General features: G+C 42.4%; 1 protein-coding gene across 2 annotated transcripts in view; it reads left to right on the plus strand.

Moving 5' to 3' along the window:
• LOC107599258 (uncharacterized) overlaps window positions 1-13,321 on the plus strand; it is a 15,610-nt gene extending 2,289 nt beyond the window's left edge. Inside the window, exons 2-4 of one of the 2 annotated variants that reach the window (XM_016290802.1) lie at window positions 4,626-4,969; window positions 6,508-11,984; window positions 12,711-13,321. In XM_016290802.1, the coding sequence (XP_016146288.1) occupies window positions 4,791-4,969; window positions 6,508-11,984; window positions 12,711-12,745 (5,691 nt within the window). In that variant the 5' untranslated portion in view covers window positions 4,626-4,790 and the 3' untranslated portion in view covers window positions 12,746-13,321. Of the gene's footprint in view, window positions 1-4,451; window positions 4,970-6,507; window positions 11,985-12,710 lie in introns of both variants that reach the window. The other variant, XM_016290801.1, reaches the window with a different exon arrangement.
• The last annotated feature ends 232 nt before the right edge of the window (window positions 13,322-13,553 follow it).

The following is a 13,553-nucleotide window of genomic DNA, read 5'->3' on the forward strand; positions in this document are numbered from 1 at the left end:
CCCCCCCCCCCCTCTCTCTCTCTCTCTCTCTCTCTCTCTCTCTCTCTCTCTCTCTCTCTCTCGCGCGCGCTCTCGCTCTGCTTTAAGTTCTTAATTAATTCTGGTACACACGTGATAATAATTGAACCGTCTCTATTCGGCTCCGATTAAATGTTGTATTCTGTAAAAAGTGATGGAGGAGGGATTTTATCACCTGCTCATGTGCTGATGGAAGCTACCTGTATGCCCTACACTAGAGCATCGAGCTGGTCTGCTCCTTTCCTTAGAGACAGTATGTTCAACCATGGGAACATTTTATTGCTCTTTTACAGCTTTGAGAGTTTCACATGTTCAGGTTTTTATCCTTGAGTGAGATTAAGGTAAACATATTAGGCTTGTTGACCATGGAGGAGGGCTCAAGACTCAACTCAAGCTTTAAATAGACCTTCTGGACTTATTAATTAATGAATGCTATAATAGAAGTGAGTGGAAATAGAAGTGGAGGTGGAAGAGTCCAGTGGTTTATGTTTCAACTTTGCCGCAATTTTTTTTCTGAAATTAGATGGAGAGCATTTTGTGGGGATATGAGTTTAGAATTAGAAATGAATAGCAAAGCTCAAATAATTAAGTCCTGGAAGAATTTGATGAGAAATTTTTGAGGACGTTTCATTGCATTTTGGAGGCAAATATGAGGACAGTTTGTCAGACTGTTGAGAAACTGTAGAGGAGATGCATGTGAGATTAGATCTTTTTCTTAGGGGAAAAAAAATCTGGGTTCTTAAAAGCACAATTCTCCTTAAAATGAATATTCTGTCATCATTTACTCTCTTTCAAACTCCCATGACATTCTTTCTTCTGTGGTACACAAAGCAGATGTTAGACATAATGATAGTTTCAGTCACCATTCACTTACATTGCATTTTTTTGCCATACAGTGAAAGTGAATGGTGACTGAGACTGAGTCATACAGGTTAAAAACAGCATGAAGGATGAGTAAATGGTGACAGGATTTTCCTTTTTGAGGTGAACTGTCCCTTTAAGCAAAAATTAAAATGTGTTCTCCTTTTAATCTAGGAGACACTTGATATATTAAAACATTTCATTGTGATTCATCTTTCCTGAAGTGAGTGTATATGGTGAGGTTTGTGTGTATTATCTGAAACATATCTAGGCTGTTGCCATGATGATAGATGTGTAAAGTCCATCTTTATGTTTTGAATATGTTTTTAGTATTTATGTAATGTAATGCAGATCTACAATAAAAAAACATAATTAATTAAAAAGTCAAAATTCTGCTGAATGTGCAGTTGTAGTCATTTAAAGTATCTTAGTGATCAGTGTTAAATGAGGGTAAATTATAAGACAAAAAATGTATGTGGTAACATGTTTTTTGCATTTATGATGTAATGCAGATCTGCAGAACAGTAAATCTTTAGAATTGTGCTTGATATGCAATTCTTGTGATATTTTGTCATGCTACCTTTCAGCTTTCAAAGTTTTTTAATGATCAATGTTAAATGAAGGATGAATTGTAAGACAAAAAAAGAATATATGTACCTGCAAACATGTGTTTGCATTTATGATGCAGTGCACATACATATACATACACATACTAGCAAATTGATATATTAGTATGACACAGAAGAGTTGAAAATCGCAAGATTAGATAAATGATGTCAGATCAGTGTTTTGTAAAGTCCCCCTCTGGGATACAGTCAGTGGTTGTAATTATGAACCTCCATTCCAGTGGTGATGCTGTGACACTCTCATATTCAATCAACATGAGGCAGCAACACCCCTTTTTCTACCCAGCAACACTGATGTGCTATCATTGACAGCAGCTGTCATGGTCAAATCACACTTTGACTATTGCCTTCTCTCTTCCCTGATCCCTACGACTGAATAGGGAGCTCTACTTCGTGGTGTGGTACGATCAACCTGTGATGTTACCTGCATTTGCACTGGTATTGTTGAGAATGCAGTATTGGAGGGAGGTGGCTAGTTTAACTGTGTCACAGGCAGTTGAAGAGCAAGAGCTATGTATCAAACAGCATTGTTGGGTTTTTCACTCTTTATTTAGTTTTACTCAGAATTGTGCTGTAGGTTACAGCTGATTCAGACTCAGAGGAACGTGATTGGCTGCTCACAGTGATGATGTCACTCCTTATACCACACCAATCAGAGTTACAGCTGGCAGGGGAAATGCAATATCCTCAACCTCGCTGTAATTTCAGCCCCATATTTCACAAATTTACATTGGGTTATTAAAGCATCAGTGGCTTTAACGGTTCTGCAATGCTATAGAGAGGTTTTCAGACTGCTAACAGAAACAAAACAAAGCATACTGACAAAAGTATGTATATTTTATGCGTGTGGATTTTCAATTGATTAGACTGCGTAAAGTGTACACCGGTTACTGGTTATATCATGCAGGTAATGCACAGGAACACATGCTTTCCACAGAGGTCATCCAGAGGTCAGGTGTGTGTGTGAGTGTGTTGACAGCAAAAAAAAGTGCAGAGACGGTAAGCAGGCTCCTGACTAGTTAGAGAAGGATCTAGCCAAAGCCTCAAGCATAGCTTGCGGTATTGCATGGCTCACTGTGGATTCAACCTTACCAAATGCCACTCATCAAATCGGTCTGAGCTTTACTCAAGAAAACAAGATAGTGTTTAGGCAAACACACTCACACACACACATGCAAACGTGCACACAGAGCTGCTACAGAGCATGAGTCAAGGTCATTGGCTCTCTTTTTCTTTTAACCTGGTTCAAGGTCAAGTAAAGGTCACTGGGGGGATCAAAGGTTACTGCTAGGATACATTCAGCACTGAGGTGTGGTTCAGTTATTTTAAATCGCCATGGAAACACACAGTTTTGCCCTCTCAGCAGAGTAGAGTGTTTCCAGACGATTATTTATTGAACAGTTATTCAAAACATAAATTCAGCCATCAGTATTTGCTGATTAATAAGTAGGTAAGTATCTTGTGTGTATGTGATCTAATCTTTAGTCATTTTTTTGTGATTTTTAAAAAAGTTTTAAATAAAACAAAGGTTATTCGAGCATGTTTCAGTCTGTCTGCCTCAAAAATTTATGTTTAATTCAATGTGTTGCTGTTTCTTTGTAATTATTTATGAAATATACTTGCCGTTTCTGAGTGAAAATAATTTCAAAGTAAACACTACACTTAAATATTTCAGTGTTGATTAACATTATCCATTGCAACATAGGCATTTTTTATTGTCTTATGAACAAAACCGAGCATCCTGTTAAAAGTCAAAAATAAAATCACACTAAAGTTCCACGGCACGCTACATTTTTAATGTTTTTTTTGAAGATACCTTTTTGAAAACATTATTTTTACAATTGCATTTGGTATTGTTAGTTGTGCAAAAAGGGTTTAAGCTTTAGTATGTAAGTAAAGATTCATTTTGTGTAACGTTTCTAACGGTAAGTAGTACATTTTGTTGTATTATTATATAAGTGTATATACAGTAAATAAAAATAATCAAATATTCTTCCTTTTGAATCAGTTCAAATTTTTGATTCAACGATTAATTTGCATTGCCACTCAACGCAGAAGTATGTGTGCCATTTTTCATACAGTGGGTACGGAAAGTATTCAGACCCCCTTAAATTTTTCACTCTTTGTTATATTGCAGCCATTTACTAAAATCATTTAAGTTAATTTTTTTCCTCATTAATGTACACACAGCTCCCCATATATACAGAAAAACACAGAATTGTTGACATTTTTGCAGATTTATTAAAAAAGAAAAATTGAAATATCACATGGTCCACATGGCCAGCAGCCACTCCTTCGTTATTTTAGCTGTGTGCTTAGGGTCATTGTCTTGTTGGAAGGTAAACCTTCGGCCCAGTCTGAGGTCCTGAGCACTCTCGAGAAGGTTTTCGTCCAGGATATCCCTGTACTTGGCCACATTCTTAAGGGAAAATATGTAGGTACATTTTGTTATATTTATATATACTGTAAGTGTATATACATTAAATACAAGGATTAAATATGATCCTTCCTTTTGTTCCATCAGTGAGAAACAACCTGAAAAACATGCCTTGATCATTTTGTTACTGTATTTTACTTGCATTGAACATTTTAAATCTGCTTGGCAACAGTGACTCTGGTTCCTCTAATACTGAGATATATATGTTGAATATCATAAAAAAAGGCTGAAAAATATCACGCAGGCCCAGATAATGGCTGTGAAATGGGAGCAGAGTATCACATTGACTTTAAGCTGCACCTCTGTGTTTGCACTTGAAGATTTTGTGCATTGATTATATAATAACCTGACAGGGTGTGGCCGCATCAGATCTAAAGAACATATACTGTATATAGCTTTAAAGTTTCACATGCTCAACCAAGAAGATGGTTAGGTCTATGCAGAGCAGATGGTTATTGTTTTAGAGTGTAATGTTCTCTCTATCTCTCTCTGTCTCCCTTATTCTCCAGTGATGGCCTCTGCTGAGCAGCTGTGTCCCCGCCTGCTGCACCAGCACTGCCCATAGGCCACACACACATACACATACACACACTTACACACACCTTTGGGCTCCCTTTCCAACTCCATCCATATACACACACACACACACACACACACACACACACATCATGTACAGTGTGGAGGACCTGCTGATCTCTCATGGATACAAACTGCCCAGGAGCGGCCCTGCCTCCTCCTCTTCCTCTGCGCCTTATGACAATCGAAACAACGAATGTCGTCGTGATAATATAGAGAACCGGCCTGCTGGTGGTGGTGGTGGTGGTGGAACTCTGAATGGATTTGGGACAATGGAGGGGGGAGCAGAAGCAGGCACAGGGGTGTACAGGCCTGCGCCAGTGAAGGCTTACCCAGAGAATAACAACAACATTAATGAGGGCCATGAAAGAATTCAACGGAGATTGGAGGTTCCTGTTGCTTTCCTTGGTGACCTGCAACCTCTGGGTGACTCCCTAGCTACAGACAGTGGGTAAGTGTGCACTGTTATAAGGGTCCACAATAAAGTGTTGATATTTAGAAACAAGATGTTTCATGTAAATATTGGTTGCATGTGTTTTATGGGACATTCACACCAAGGACGATAACTACAATGTTTTAATAATCTTTCTAATTCTATGAGACTATAACAAACACAACAGAGATATCATTGTAATTAATCAAATTTGTTCCAGCTGATGAACAATAGAAACATTGACAGCCAATCAGAATCTACCTAAAGCGGCCGACTACATTATCGCAGTTCGCTTATAAATATAAATATTTAAGATACAAATATTTAAATAAATATTTATTCCCTGTGGAATAGTTATCTTTATAGTTATCGTTCTATAGTTATCGTATTGAAAGGAGACAGTCCAAATCCTCACTATACCAACATTTTTGATGGTCAACTAACATAACCATAACCCATAAATATGCCACCAAAAGTTAAACGGGAAAAAAATGTTTAACAAATATTATGTGCTAGTTCAAGTAAACAAATTGACTGGTGCTGCAGGTGTCAGAGCATCTTGTTTGTCAGGTAAAACAGTTTAGACTGTCCTAGAACAAACCAATTAAAATAGACTTCATCCATATTCCATGTTGTAGCCTAATCCATTCCACTGTGATTTTATCCCAAAAATCTAGACTCTCTGTCAGCATCGATGTACTGTAACCTGAAAGGAATCGGCCATGTGAATGTAATCACATATATAGCTTGCCCTGAGGTGCATTTTGAGTGTGTGTAAAGTCACAGTAAATGAATGTCTAAGTAATGCACAACACAAACCTTTTTTCATTAACAAAAGTGTTTTATTTGTCATTAAACATACTAAATTTCATTATAATTTTACCTGGTTATTTTTTTTTCTTGGTCTGCAGAGAAAGGTTTTAAATGTTTTTCTCTAATGTCACAGTTATAGTTTGACCTATGCTGGATTTGGTCAAAATATATCACTATTTTATTTTGATTTGATTGATTGTTTGAGATATTGAATGCAACATTTGACATTTTATTATTTAAATACCCTGCTACTTTTCACAGATCTGTGTGAATGTGTAGATTCACCTAGATCAGGGGTGTCTAAACTCAGTCCTTGGGGGCCACAGTCCTGCAGAGTTTAGCTTCAGCTTGCCTCAGCACACTTGCCTGGAAGTTTGTATTATGCCTTGTTAGACCTTGATTAGCTGGTTCAGGTGTGTTTAACTGGGGTTGGAGCTGAACTCTGCAGGACAGTAGCCCTCCAGGAACAGGATTGGACACCCCTGACCTAGAACTATAATTGTTATGTAAACAAGTCAGTAATTATGATTGAACTCTAACAAACCATTTCATAATACACATAGCATGAACCCATATGGTGTTAGAGCCATACTTGTTTCCTTGGCTATATGAATATAATTTTATTCAGTTCTGCGACCTAATCTGTTTGTAACATTAAAGTTGCGATTTCTGATTGCAGTTTTTGAAAAATTAACAACAAAATTCTACGTTCATCAGTAATTTATATTTGTCTCTGTTGCTAGGTTCTATGATGCTCCGAGCCTGACATTCTCTGAACATGCAGATGAGCGAGATATTTCATTCTGGAGAAGGAGGGGACAGGATTTCAGTGCTCTATTGGACTATGCTGATCCCAGGGAACTCAGAGCGTCTGGAGGATTGTGGCGAGGTCCAGTACTAGCTGTTGAGGAGCTGAGGGCTGAGAGGCCACTGGCACGCTGGGAGGAAGGCCCATGGATACGGGAACCTATAGACTCAGGCCCAGAGACTCTACGTGTGACTGGAGAGAGAAAATGCCAGAGCCTGGGAACAGAGGAGTGGCGCCCTGCAGTGGGCTTGGGCCGGCAGCTGTCAGATGGGGAGGCTGAACATTTGTCTCAGGAGCAGCAACACCATCTGCGACCAGCAGAGGGTAGTGTGTCCGCCACAGTGCGAGCCAAGTCCCAGTCGCTCCCTCGAGTCCTTTCACCAGAAGATCCCCACTATGGAGAACTGCCTCAAACCGGTGCCCCAAATCACCCCCCTACACAAAGAAGCAGTAGCTCTGCTCCATACGGTCGATACCACAGTGAGTGGCCAGCAGGGGAAAGGTGGAGTGGTCAGACACAAAGTCATGCTCCTTCTGCAGTTCTACCAAAGCCACGGTTCAGCCGCCCTGTCAAGCCCCCGTCTTATGAGACTCACCAGCAAAACAGGGGGAGCTGGGAAACGTTGTCCTCTGAACCTGTGTCCAAAGTCAGAGACCGCTCAGTGTGTTTCTCTCAGAGTTTTGAACCACTCAGAGACCGGCCTGGTTGTTATTCTCAGAGTGCAGAGCCTCTAAGAGATCGGTCCATTTGCTTTTCACAGAGTGCAGAACCAATTCGAGACCGCATGTTGAGCCACTCTCAAAGTGCTGAACCACTAAGAGACAGATTTGTCAGTCATTCACAGAGTGCGGAACTACTGCGTGATCGTTTCTTCAGTCACTCGCATAGTGCCGACCTTTTACGGGACCGATCCCTTTGTTACTCTCAGAGCTCAGAACTGCTACGAGACCGGTCCATTTGTTACTCCCAAAGTGCAGAGCTCCTGAGACCAGAATCATATAGAACAGATCTATTTTACCATGAACTGACTGGTATGGATCCCCCTGGTTACATCCCACCCCCCTCCTACAGGAGATTCCTGCCACCCAGGAGTGGACAGAACTACCGAGCAGATTCTGCTCTTGTACGGTGGAAGCGTGAGCCTGTGAGTGCAGAGATGGGCCAGTGGTTTTCCAGGACTTCAGGATTGTCATGGTCAGAACGGCGTGAAGACAGGAGCATGGCAGTAGTTCCAAGAAGGCCTGTGCATCCAGGGCCTATTGTACCTAGCCGTCCAGGACTTGTGCAGTATGTCCCATTTGAAGACCCGCGTATCAGGCACGTCTCAGGGGGGCCCTGTGGAAACTCGCTCACAGACGCGGACAAGATCCGACACGTCAACAAAGAGCTTCCCTGCACTGCAACTTTAGGACAATCCACACATGATAGTGCCTTTCTCCCTTCACAGGGACCGAGTCTTAGCACGGACACTAACAAACCGACTCTCACTGAACAAGAGAATACTAACCGCTGGCACAAGGGGATGAACAAAGGCAGTGAAACTGTAGCACCTGACCAGAGCTGTGTCAAGTACCCCCCAGCCTTTCAGCTCAGACCCCTGCAACCAATCATTAAAACAGACAGAAGTACAGACCAACAGACTAGAGCAGACAGAAGCACTGACCAAGTCAAGGTTGAGAGAGTAACAGAGCCTGTCAAAGTTGAGAGAGGTGCTGAACAGACAAAAACAGACCAAGTCAAAGTAACAGAGCAAGTGAAACCTGATCGAGTTACTGACCTAATCAAATTAGATAAGCCTACAGAACAAGTAAAGCCAGACAGGATTACAGACAAACAAGTAAAGGTGGAAAGATTAACTGACCAGATACAAGTAGACAGAATCCCAGATCAAGTCAAAGTAGACAGGTATACCGACAAACAAATTAAGCCTGAAGTCAAGGTAGAGAAAATCCCTGAAAAGCCCATAAAAGCAGACAGAATTTCAGACAAGCAAAGTAAAGCTGAACGACTCTTAGAGAAGCACTTGAAGATCGATAGAATTTTAGAAAAACAACTTAAAGCAGATAAAATGTTAGAAAAACAGATTAAATCTGAAAAATTTACTGACAAGTTGATTAAGGCTGACAAGCAGGCTAAAGGAGATAGCAGTACAGACCAGATAAAATCTGAGAAGATTACTGACAAGTCTGGAAAAGCTGACAAATCCATGGATAAAGGTTCTTCAGAGAGTGTTTCAACGGTAAAGACAGAACCAGTCCAGGAACCCGAGAAAAAGAGTGTGAAAAAGAAACTCAGTGAGACTATTTTCTGCCTTGTGTCTGTGCCACTTTCGCAGTCCAGTGCAAAATCTCGAGATCAAAACAACAATGAAGAGAAAGAACCAGACTCTCCTCCAATTCCTCCTCCTCCTCCACCAAGTTCCTCCAGCGAAAACAGCAACACCCTCAGCTCCCTGCCTAACCAAAGCCTCAAAAGCACATCCACCACCTCCACTGACTTAGAGCTACAAGCACTCACACTTGGCAGCGGGTCCAGTAGCATAGCCACAAGGAGAGCTCATCGCAGAAGGAACTCACGCTCTAGGATCTTTAAACCAAATCCACATGATGAGCTCCGACGGTATTCTGGGGCTTGGCCAGGGGACCAGTACCGTGATCAGGAAACCCAAACGAGCCCTGAGCCCACAAAGAGCAATGCAAATTCAGTCCCTGCCAATACAGAAGCACAAGATGCTCCTGCTGCCCCAGAGGTAACAACTCCTGCTGAGACTACATCGGTGGCTCCAGGGGCTGCCCCAGGGACCATTGGGGCTTCGTCAGCTCCACCGGCTCCATCGGTTCCATCAGTTCCACCGACTCCAGCAGCTCCACCGGCTTCAGGAGCTCCTGACCCCAGCACCCCTTACGGGTATCCCATGAAGGGCCAGAAAAGCCTAAAACCATCCAGTAACAGTGCTTTTTCACGGACAGGTACCTTCTCCAAGAGCACAGGTTCTCACAGACCTCCATTACATCCCCCATCACACCCTCCACCCCCTCCTCCAACCCAACCTCCATCTCAACCTCCTCCTCCTCCACCAACACAGCCCCCAGCTCAATCCCCACCATCAGATCTGACTGAAGAGGCAAAGTCAGCCACAGGGCCAAACCCAGAGGCATTTAGCCAGTTCTTGCTGAAGCCAGTGTGCCGGCGGCCGTGGGATACCGTTGAGGATCTTGAGACCATCAATAAGGAGGTGCAAGACCAAGCAGGTAAACGCCCCAGTGTGGACCAGTGCATTGAGGATCTTAATGAGGCCTACAAAGATATCCTTGAGCTCAGCACTGCCAGCAATAATCTTCCCAACCGCTCCTCCATGCAAATCCCTGACCGCATTAAATCCAGGTTATCTTCAGATTCACTTGGAATTCCTGCAACTGCTCTTCGACCAAGCTTGGTGCCTGGAAGTGACCCAGAATACCGGGAGGTGAAGAGTGCCTTTTCCAGACCATCAACTGGGAAGAGTGTGAGCTTCAGCAAACAGCTGAGAGAGGAGATTTGTCCTGCTCCTCCCCCATCAGAACCAGGTTTCAGAGATTACAAAACAGTCATGTCCCAGATTACCCAACGCAAAGCCTGCAGATCAGTGAAGCTGGATATCCCAGCCCCCAAAGAGACCCAAAGAGATGACGATTTGACTGCACAAACCTCCTCCACCTCCTCCATGGCAGCCGAGCTCCCATGGGCAGACAGACAGCCCATGCAAGATGCCTCCACTCTAACCAGCCCCCCAGACTATGAGCACATCTGTCAAACTCTCCAAATGGCCCGTGAATCTGGGGCTGTTAGCCGAGCTTCTATAAAATCCAAACCAGGAAGTGCCATGAGCATCGAAACCCCACAGCATGTGCCCATACCTGGTAGGCCTCCCGTTGATTCTGAGCAGCCATGTTGTTCTTCAGCATTAGAAGTGAGACAGGAGCCAATGGCATTATTCAGGGAGGAAAGGAGCTCAGGCTTTAGGAGGGTAACAAGCCACACTAACAGGTTCCTTAGTAACAGAGGTGTGCTCGGTAACCTTGCAACCGGAAAGCCTGTTGGTGACAAAGCAGGTTTAGAGGCAAACCCAGAGGTTCCTGCTGATTGGCAGATGCAGCTTTCGTTAGCTGAAAAGCATATTGCTACTCTGATCACAGGAAAGGGTTCAGCAGAGAACCTTGATGAGTCAAACAAGGTTAAAGGTGATAATGACATTTGTGGCAGTGAGTCAGTTGAGGATGTAGTGAGCAGCATTTTAGCCTCTGAAATGAAAGACGATCCTGCCAATGCTGAGCAGAAACATTCTGAAGTAAAAAAGACAGAAACAGAGCAAATAGAGATATCTGAAAGCCAACAACCTGAAGTGACAGAGAAAGTGAAAGAAAAGGAAACTGTTAGGGAAAAGATGCAAACTGAGCAAGAGAAATGCGAGCAGAAAGACCCTGTTACTGAAGGAACGGAGCAAAATAGTGATATAACCTCAGAGGCAAATAAAGAACCAAATGTGGTCTTGAGGGCAAATAAAACTGCAATGTGGACTCATTCAGGTTTAGATTCAGAGGTACGTCCTGAATTTCCACCAGATCACCTTCCCCTTTCTGTACTTCCTTACACTAATCGTAGATTATCTCTAGGATTGGATTGGGAGCGGGGTGGGTGGGAAGGGGAAAGTTTGGGTCAAGGTGGATTCTGGTCCAGAGAGAGGCGGTCCCTTGATGCTGAAAGATGGGATGTTGGTGGAGAGAGATGGGATTTAGACAATTATAGACAAGAAGGAGGTGGTGAAAAAAGGGGTCTGGGGGGTTGGCGTGGATGTGGGATTGATGGGCAAGGCACAGATGATTCAGACTGGGAATTAGATAAAAATACCCAAGACACTGGTGATAAAGAGGCAGATTCAGACACAAAACAGAAAACACTTAAGCCTGAGCAGGGTCTTGGTGAAGATCATAGCAGTCCAGTCTCTAGCAATGATAAAGTGGAAAAATCTAAAAAACATGTTGTTGCTAGCCAATGCATTGATAAGGGCTGGACTCATGGTCCAGGTGAAGGTCAGGTTTCAAGTGTAGATAGACGGAACCGTGGATTTTCCCAAAGAATAGAGGCTCTTTTTATAGCCCCACCCGGGCATGGCTCAGAGGAGAGACTTGCCCGCATGAGGGAGGTGGACACTGTCTCACGAATGAGACGCCTTAGCCTCCGTAGCTCAGACTCTTGGGATGGACTGCATGGGGTGGGAAGGTGGGGAGATTATGGATGGGAGAAAGAATGCCCCCTTCCTGGCCCTCAGGATTCTTCAAACATCACAAAGGTAGAGGATAAAGAGGGCAGCGCCCATCCTGCAGTCACCAGTGAACCTAAAGAAACAAAAGACGACCAGGCAACCCTAAAAGGTGAGAAACTGTTATAGCAGTGTATATTTGTACAGTATAGTGTTTGATAAAGACCCACCCCATACCTTAGCTTCAAAATTAAATGTGCAGTTCAGTTTAATATAGAAATGTATGCTAATTTTGACTAATATATATATGAATTATATTGACTTTTATTACTAATAATATTGACTAAGTAGAATATAATTTGAAAAAAGTGAGGCCAGTGGAGTTAATGATAATGAGCGACACCTGCGCCACTCACCAGTCTCGAGTTCCACAGAGGAGCTCCGGAAGGATAAAAGGAGGAGTGATGACAGTGTTGGACGAGAGAGGACTAGGCCTGGACTTTATGTTGTTATGTTTTATGTGGCCGCACCCCACTCGTCACACTGACATTATAACTTTTTTGTACTAAAAACAAACTCACTTCAACAAGTCCTGGTTGCACTTATGCTGAGTGGCCACTAGAGGGAGGGCATTCTCCTAAAGTTCAGTTCACAAATTACCTGCCAAATTTGACTCGGAATTTAAGCCTATCAGTCATCAGTCATTGATTATTATAATTTTTGCAAAGAAAAATTTGCTGCGATTTGAACCCAGCATTTTGTTGTGATCTTATTTGAATTTATAGTGAATTATTTTTAGCTTATTTACGTTACATGCATGCACTAATGTGCACAGTGATGCTATTGTTACATTTTCAGCTGTTTACATTATGTATTTCTCCTCTTTTGGCATTTTAAGAGTCACAGGAGCCCAGCCAGGTGGAGAGGTCGTAGCTGAACCCTAGAGGTCAGAGGTCATCTAACTAAGGGCCAGCCTCCAGCACTGTGACCTGGCTGTCTGTTAAATGCCTTCATCCTCATATGCTATTGAAACATCCTCAGACATTGACACACATATATACACAACATTAGACACAAACACACTAAGCGATGCATCTCTCTTTAATACACAAGACACACACAAATTGACACACAAACACACAAAGTCATTGTCATGTATGCAGACGCTCACATGCATTCAGAACACATTTAAACACCTAACCACACTGAGACATCTGAAATGGCCTTCTACTCCGACAAGAGCATTGTGTATCAACTCTACTCCACACCCACTCAGTTCCAGCTCTGCTGGCTTTCTAAGTGTTGCTGTTCCACTGCCAGAAGGAGGTTCCCAATAATGCCCCACCCACTTCATATATTACAGTTCTCATCATGCCCCATTTGTCTTAATTTCGTGCCCTTGTCATACATCGTTCCCCTGCAATTTCTGTAAAAGTTGGTTTATTGGACTTTATCTGGTGCGTTACTCAGCAAAACATTGAAAATATTGTTGTGTGACCAAGAAACAAACAAACAAACAAAAAACTTTACTGTCTTTTGTAAAAAAAAATTTTTTTTAAACTGACTGTTTAAAAAGTATTACAGAACAATCGATGAAGTTTAAAACCAGCTACAATCTCTTGTACTGTCCTATCCCTTGCAAACAACCTATCATCCTAACAACTGTCTTTCCTCAAACCATTTTCTTCCTCACATCTTTGCATGTTCCTTCCCTCAATCAATTTTTTCAAAGACCTCAGTC

The sequence above is a fragment of the Sinocyclocheilus grahami genome, unplaced genomic scaffold (genome assembly GCF_001515645.1).
Source record: "Sinocyclocheilus grahami isolate Dianchi unplaced genomic scaffold, SAMN03320097.WGS_v1.1 scaffold263.1, whole genome shotgun sequence".
Lineage (NCBI taxonomy): Eukaryota > Metazoa > Chordata > Actinopteri > Cypriniformes > Cyprinidae > Sinocyclocheilus > Sinocyclocheilus grahami.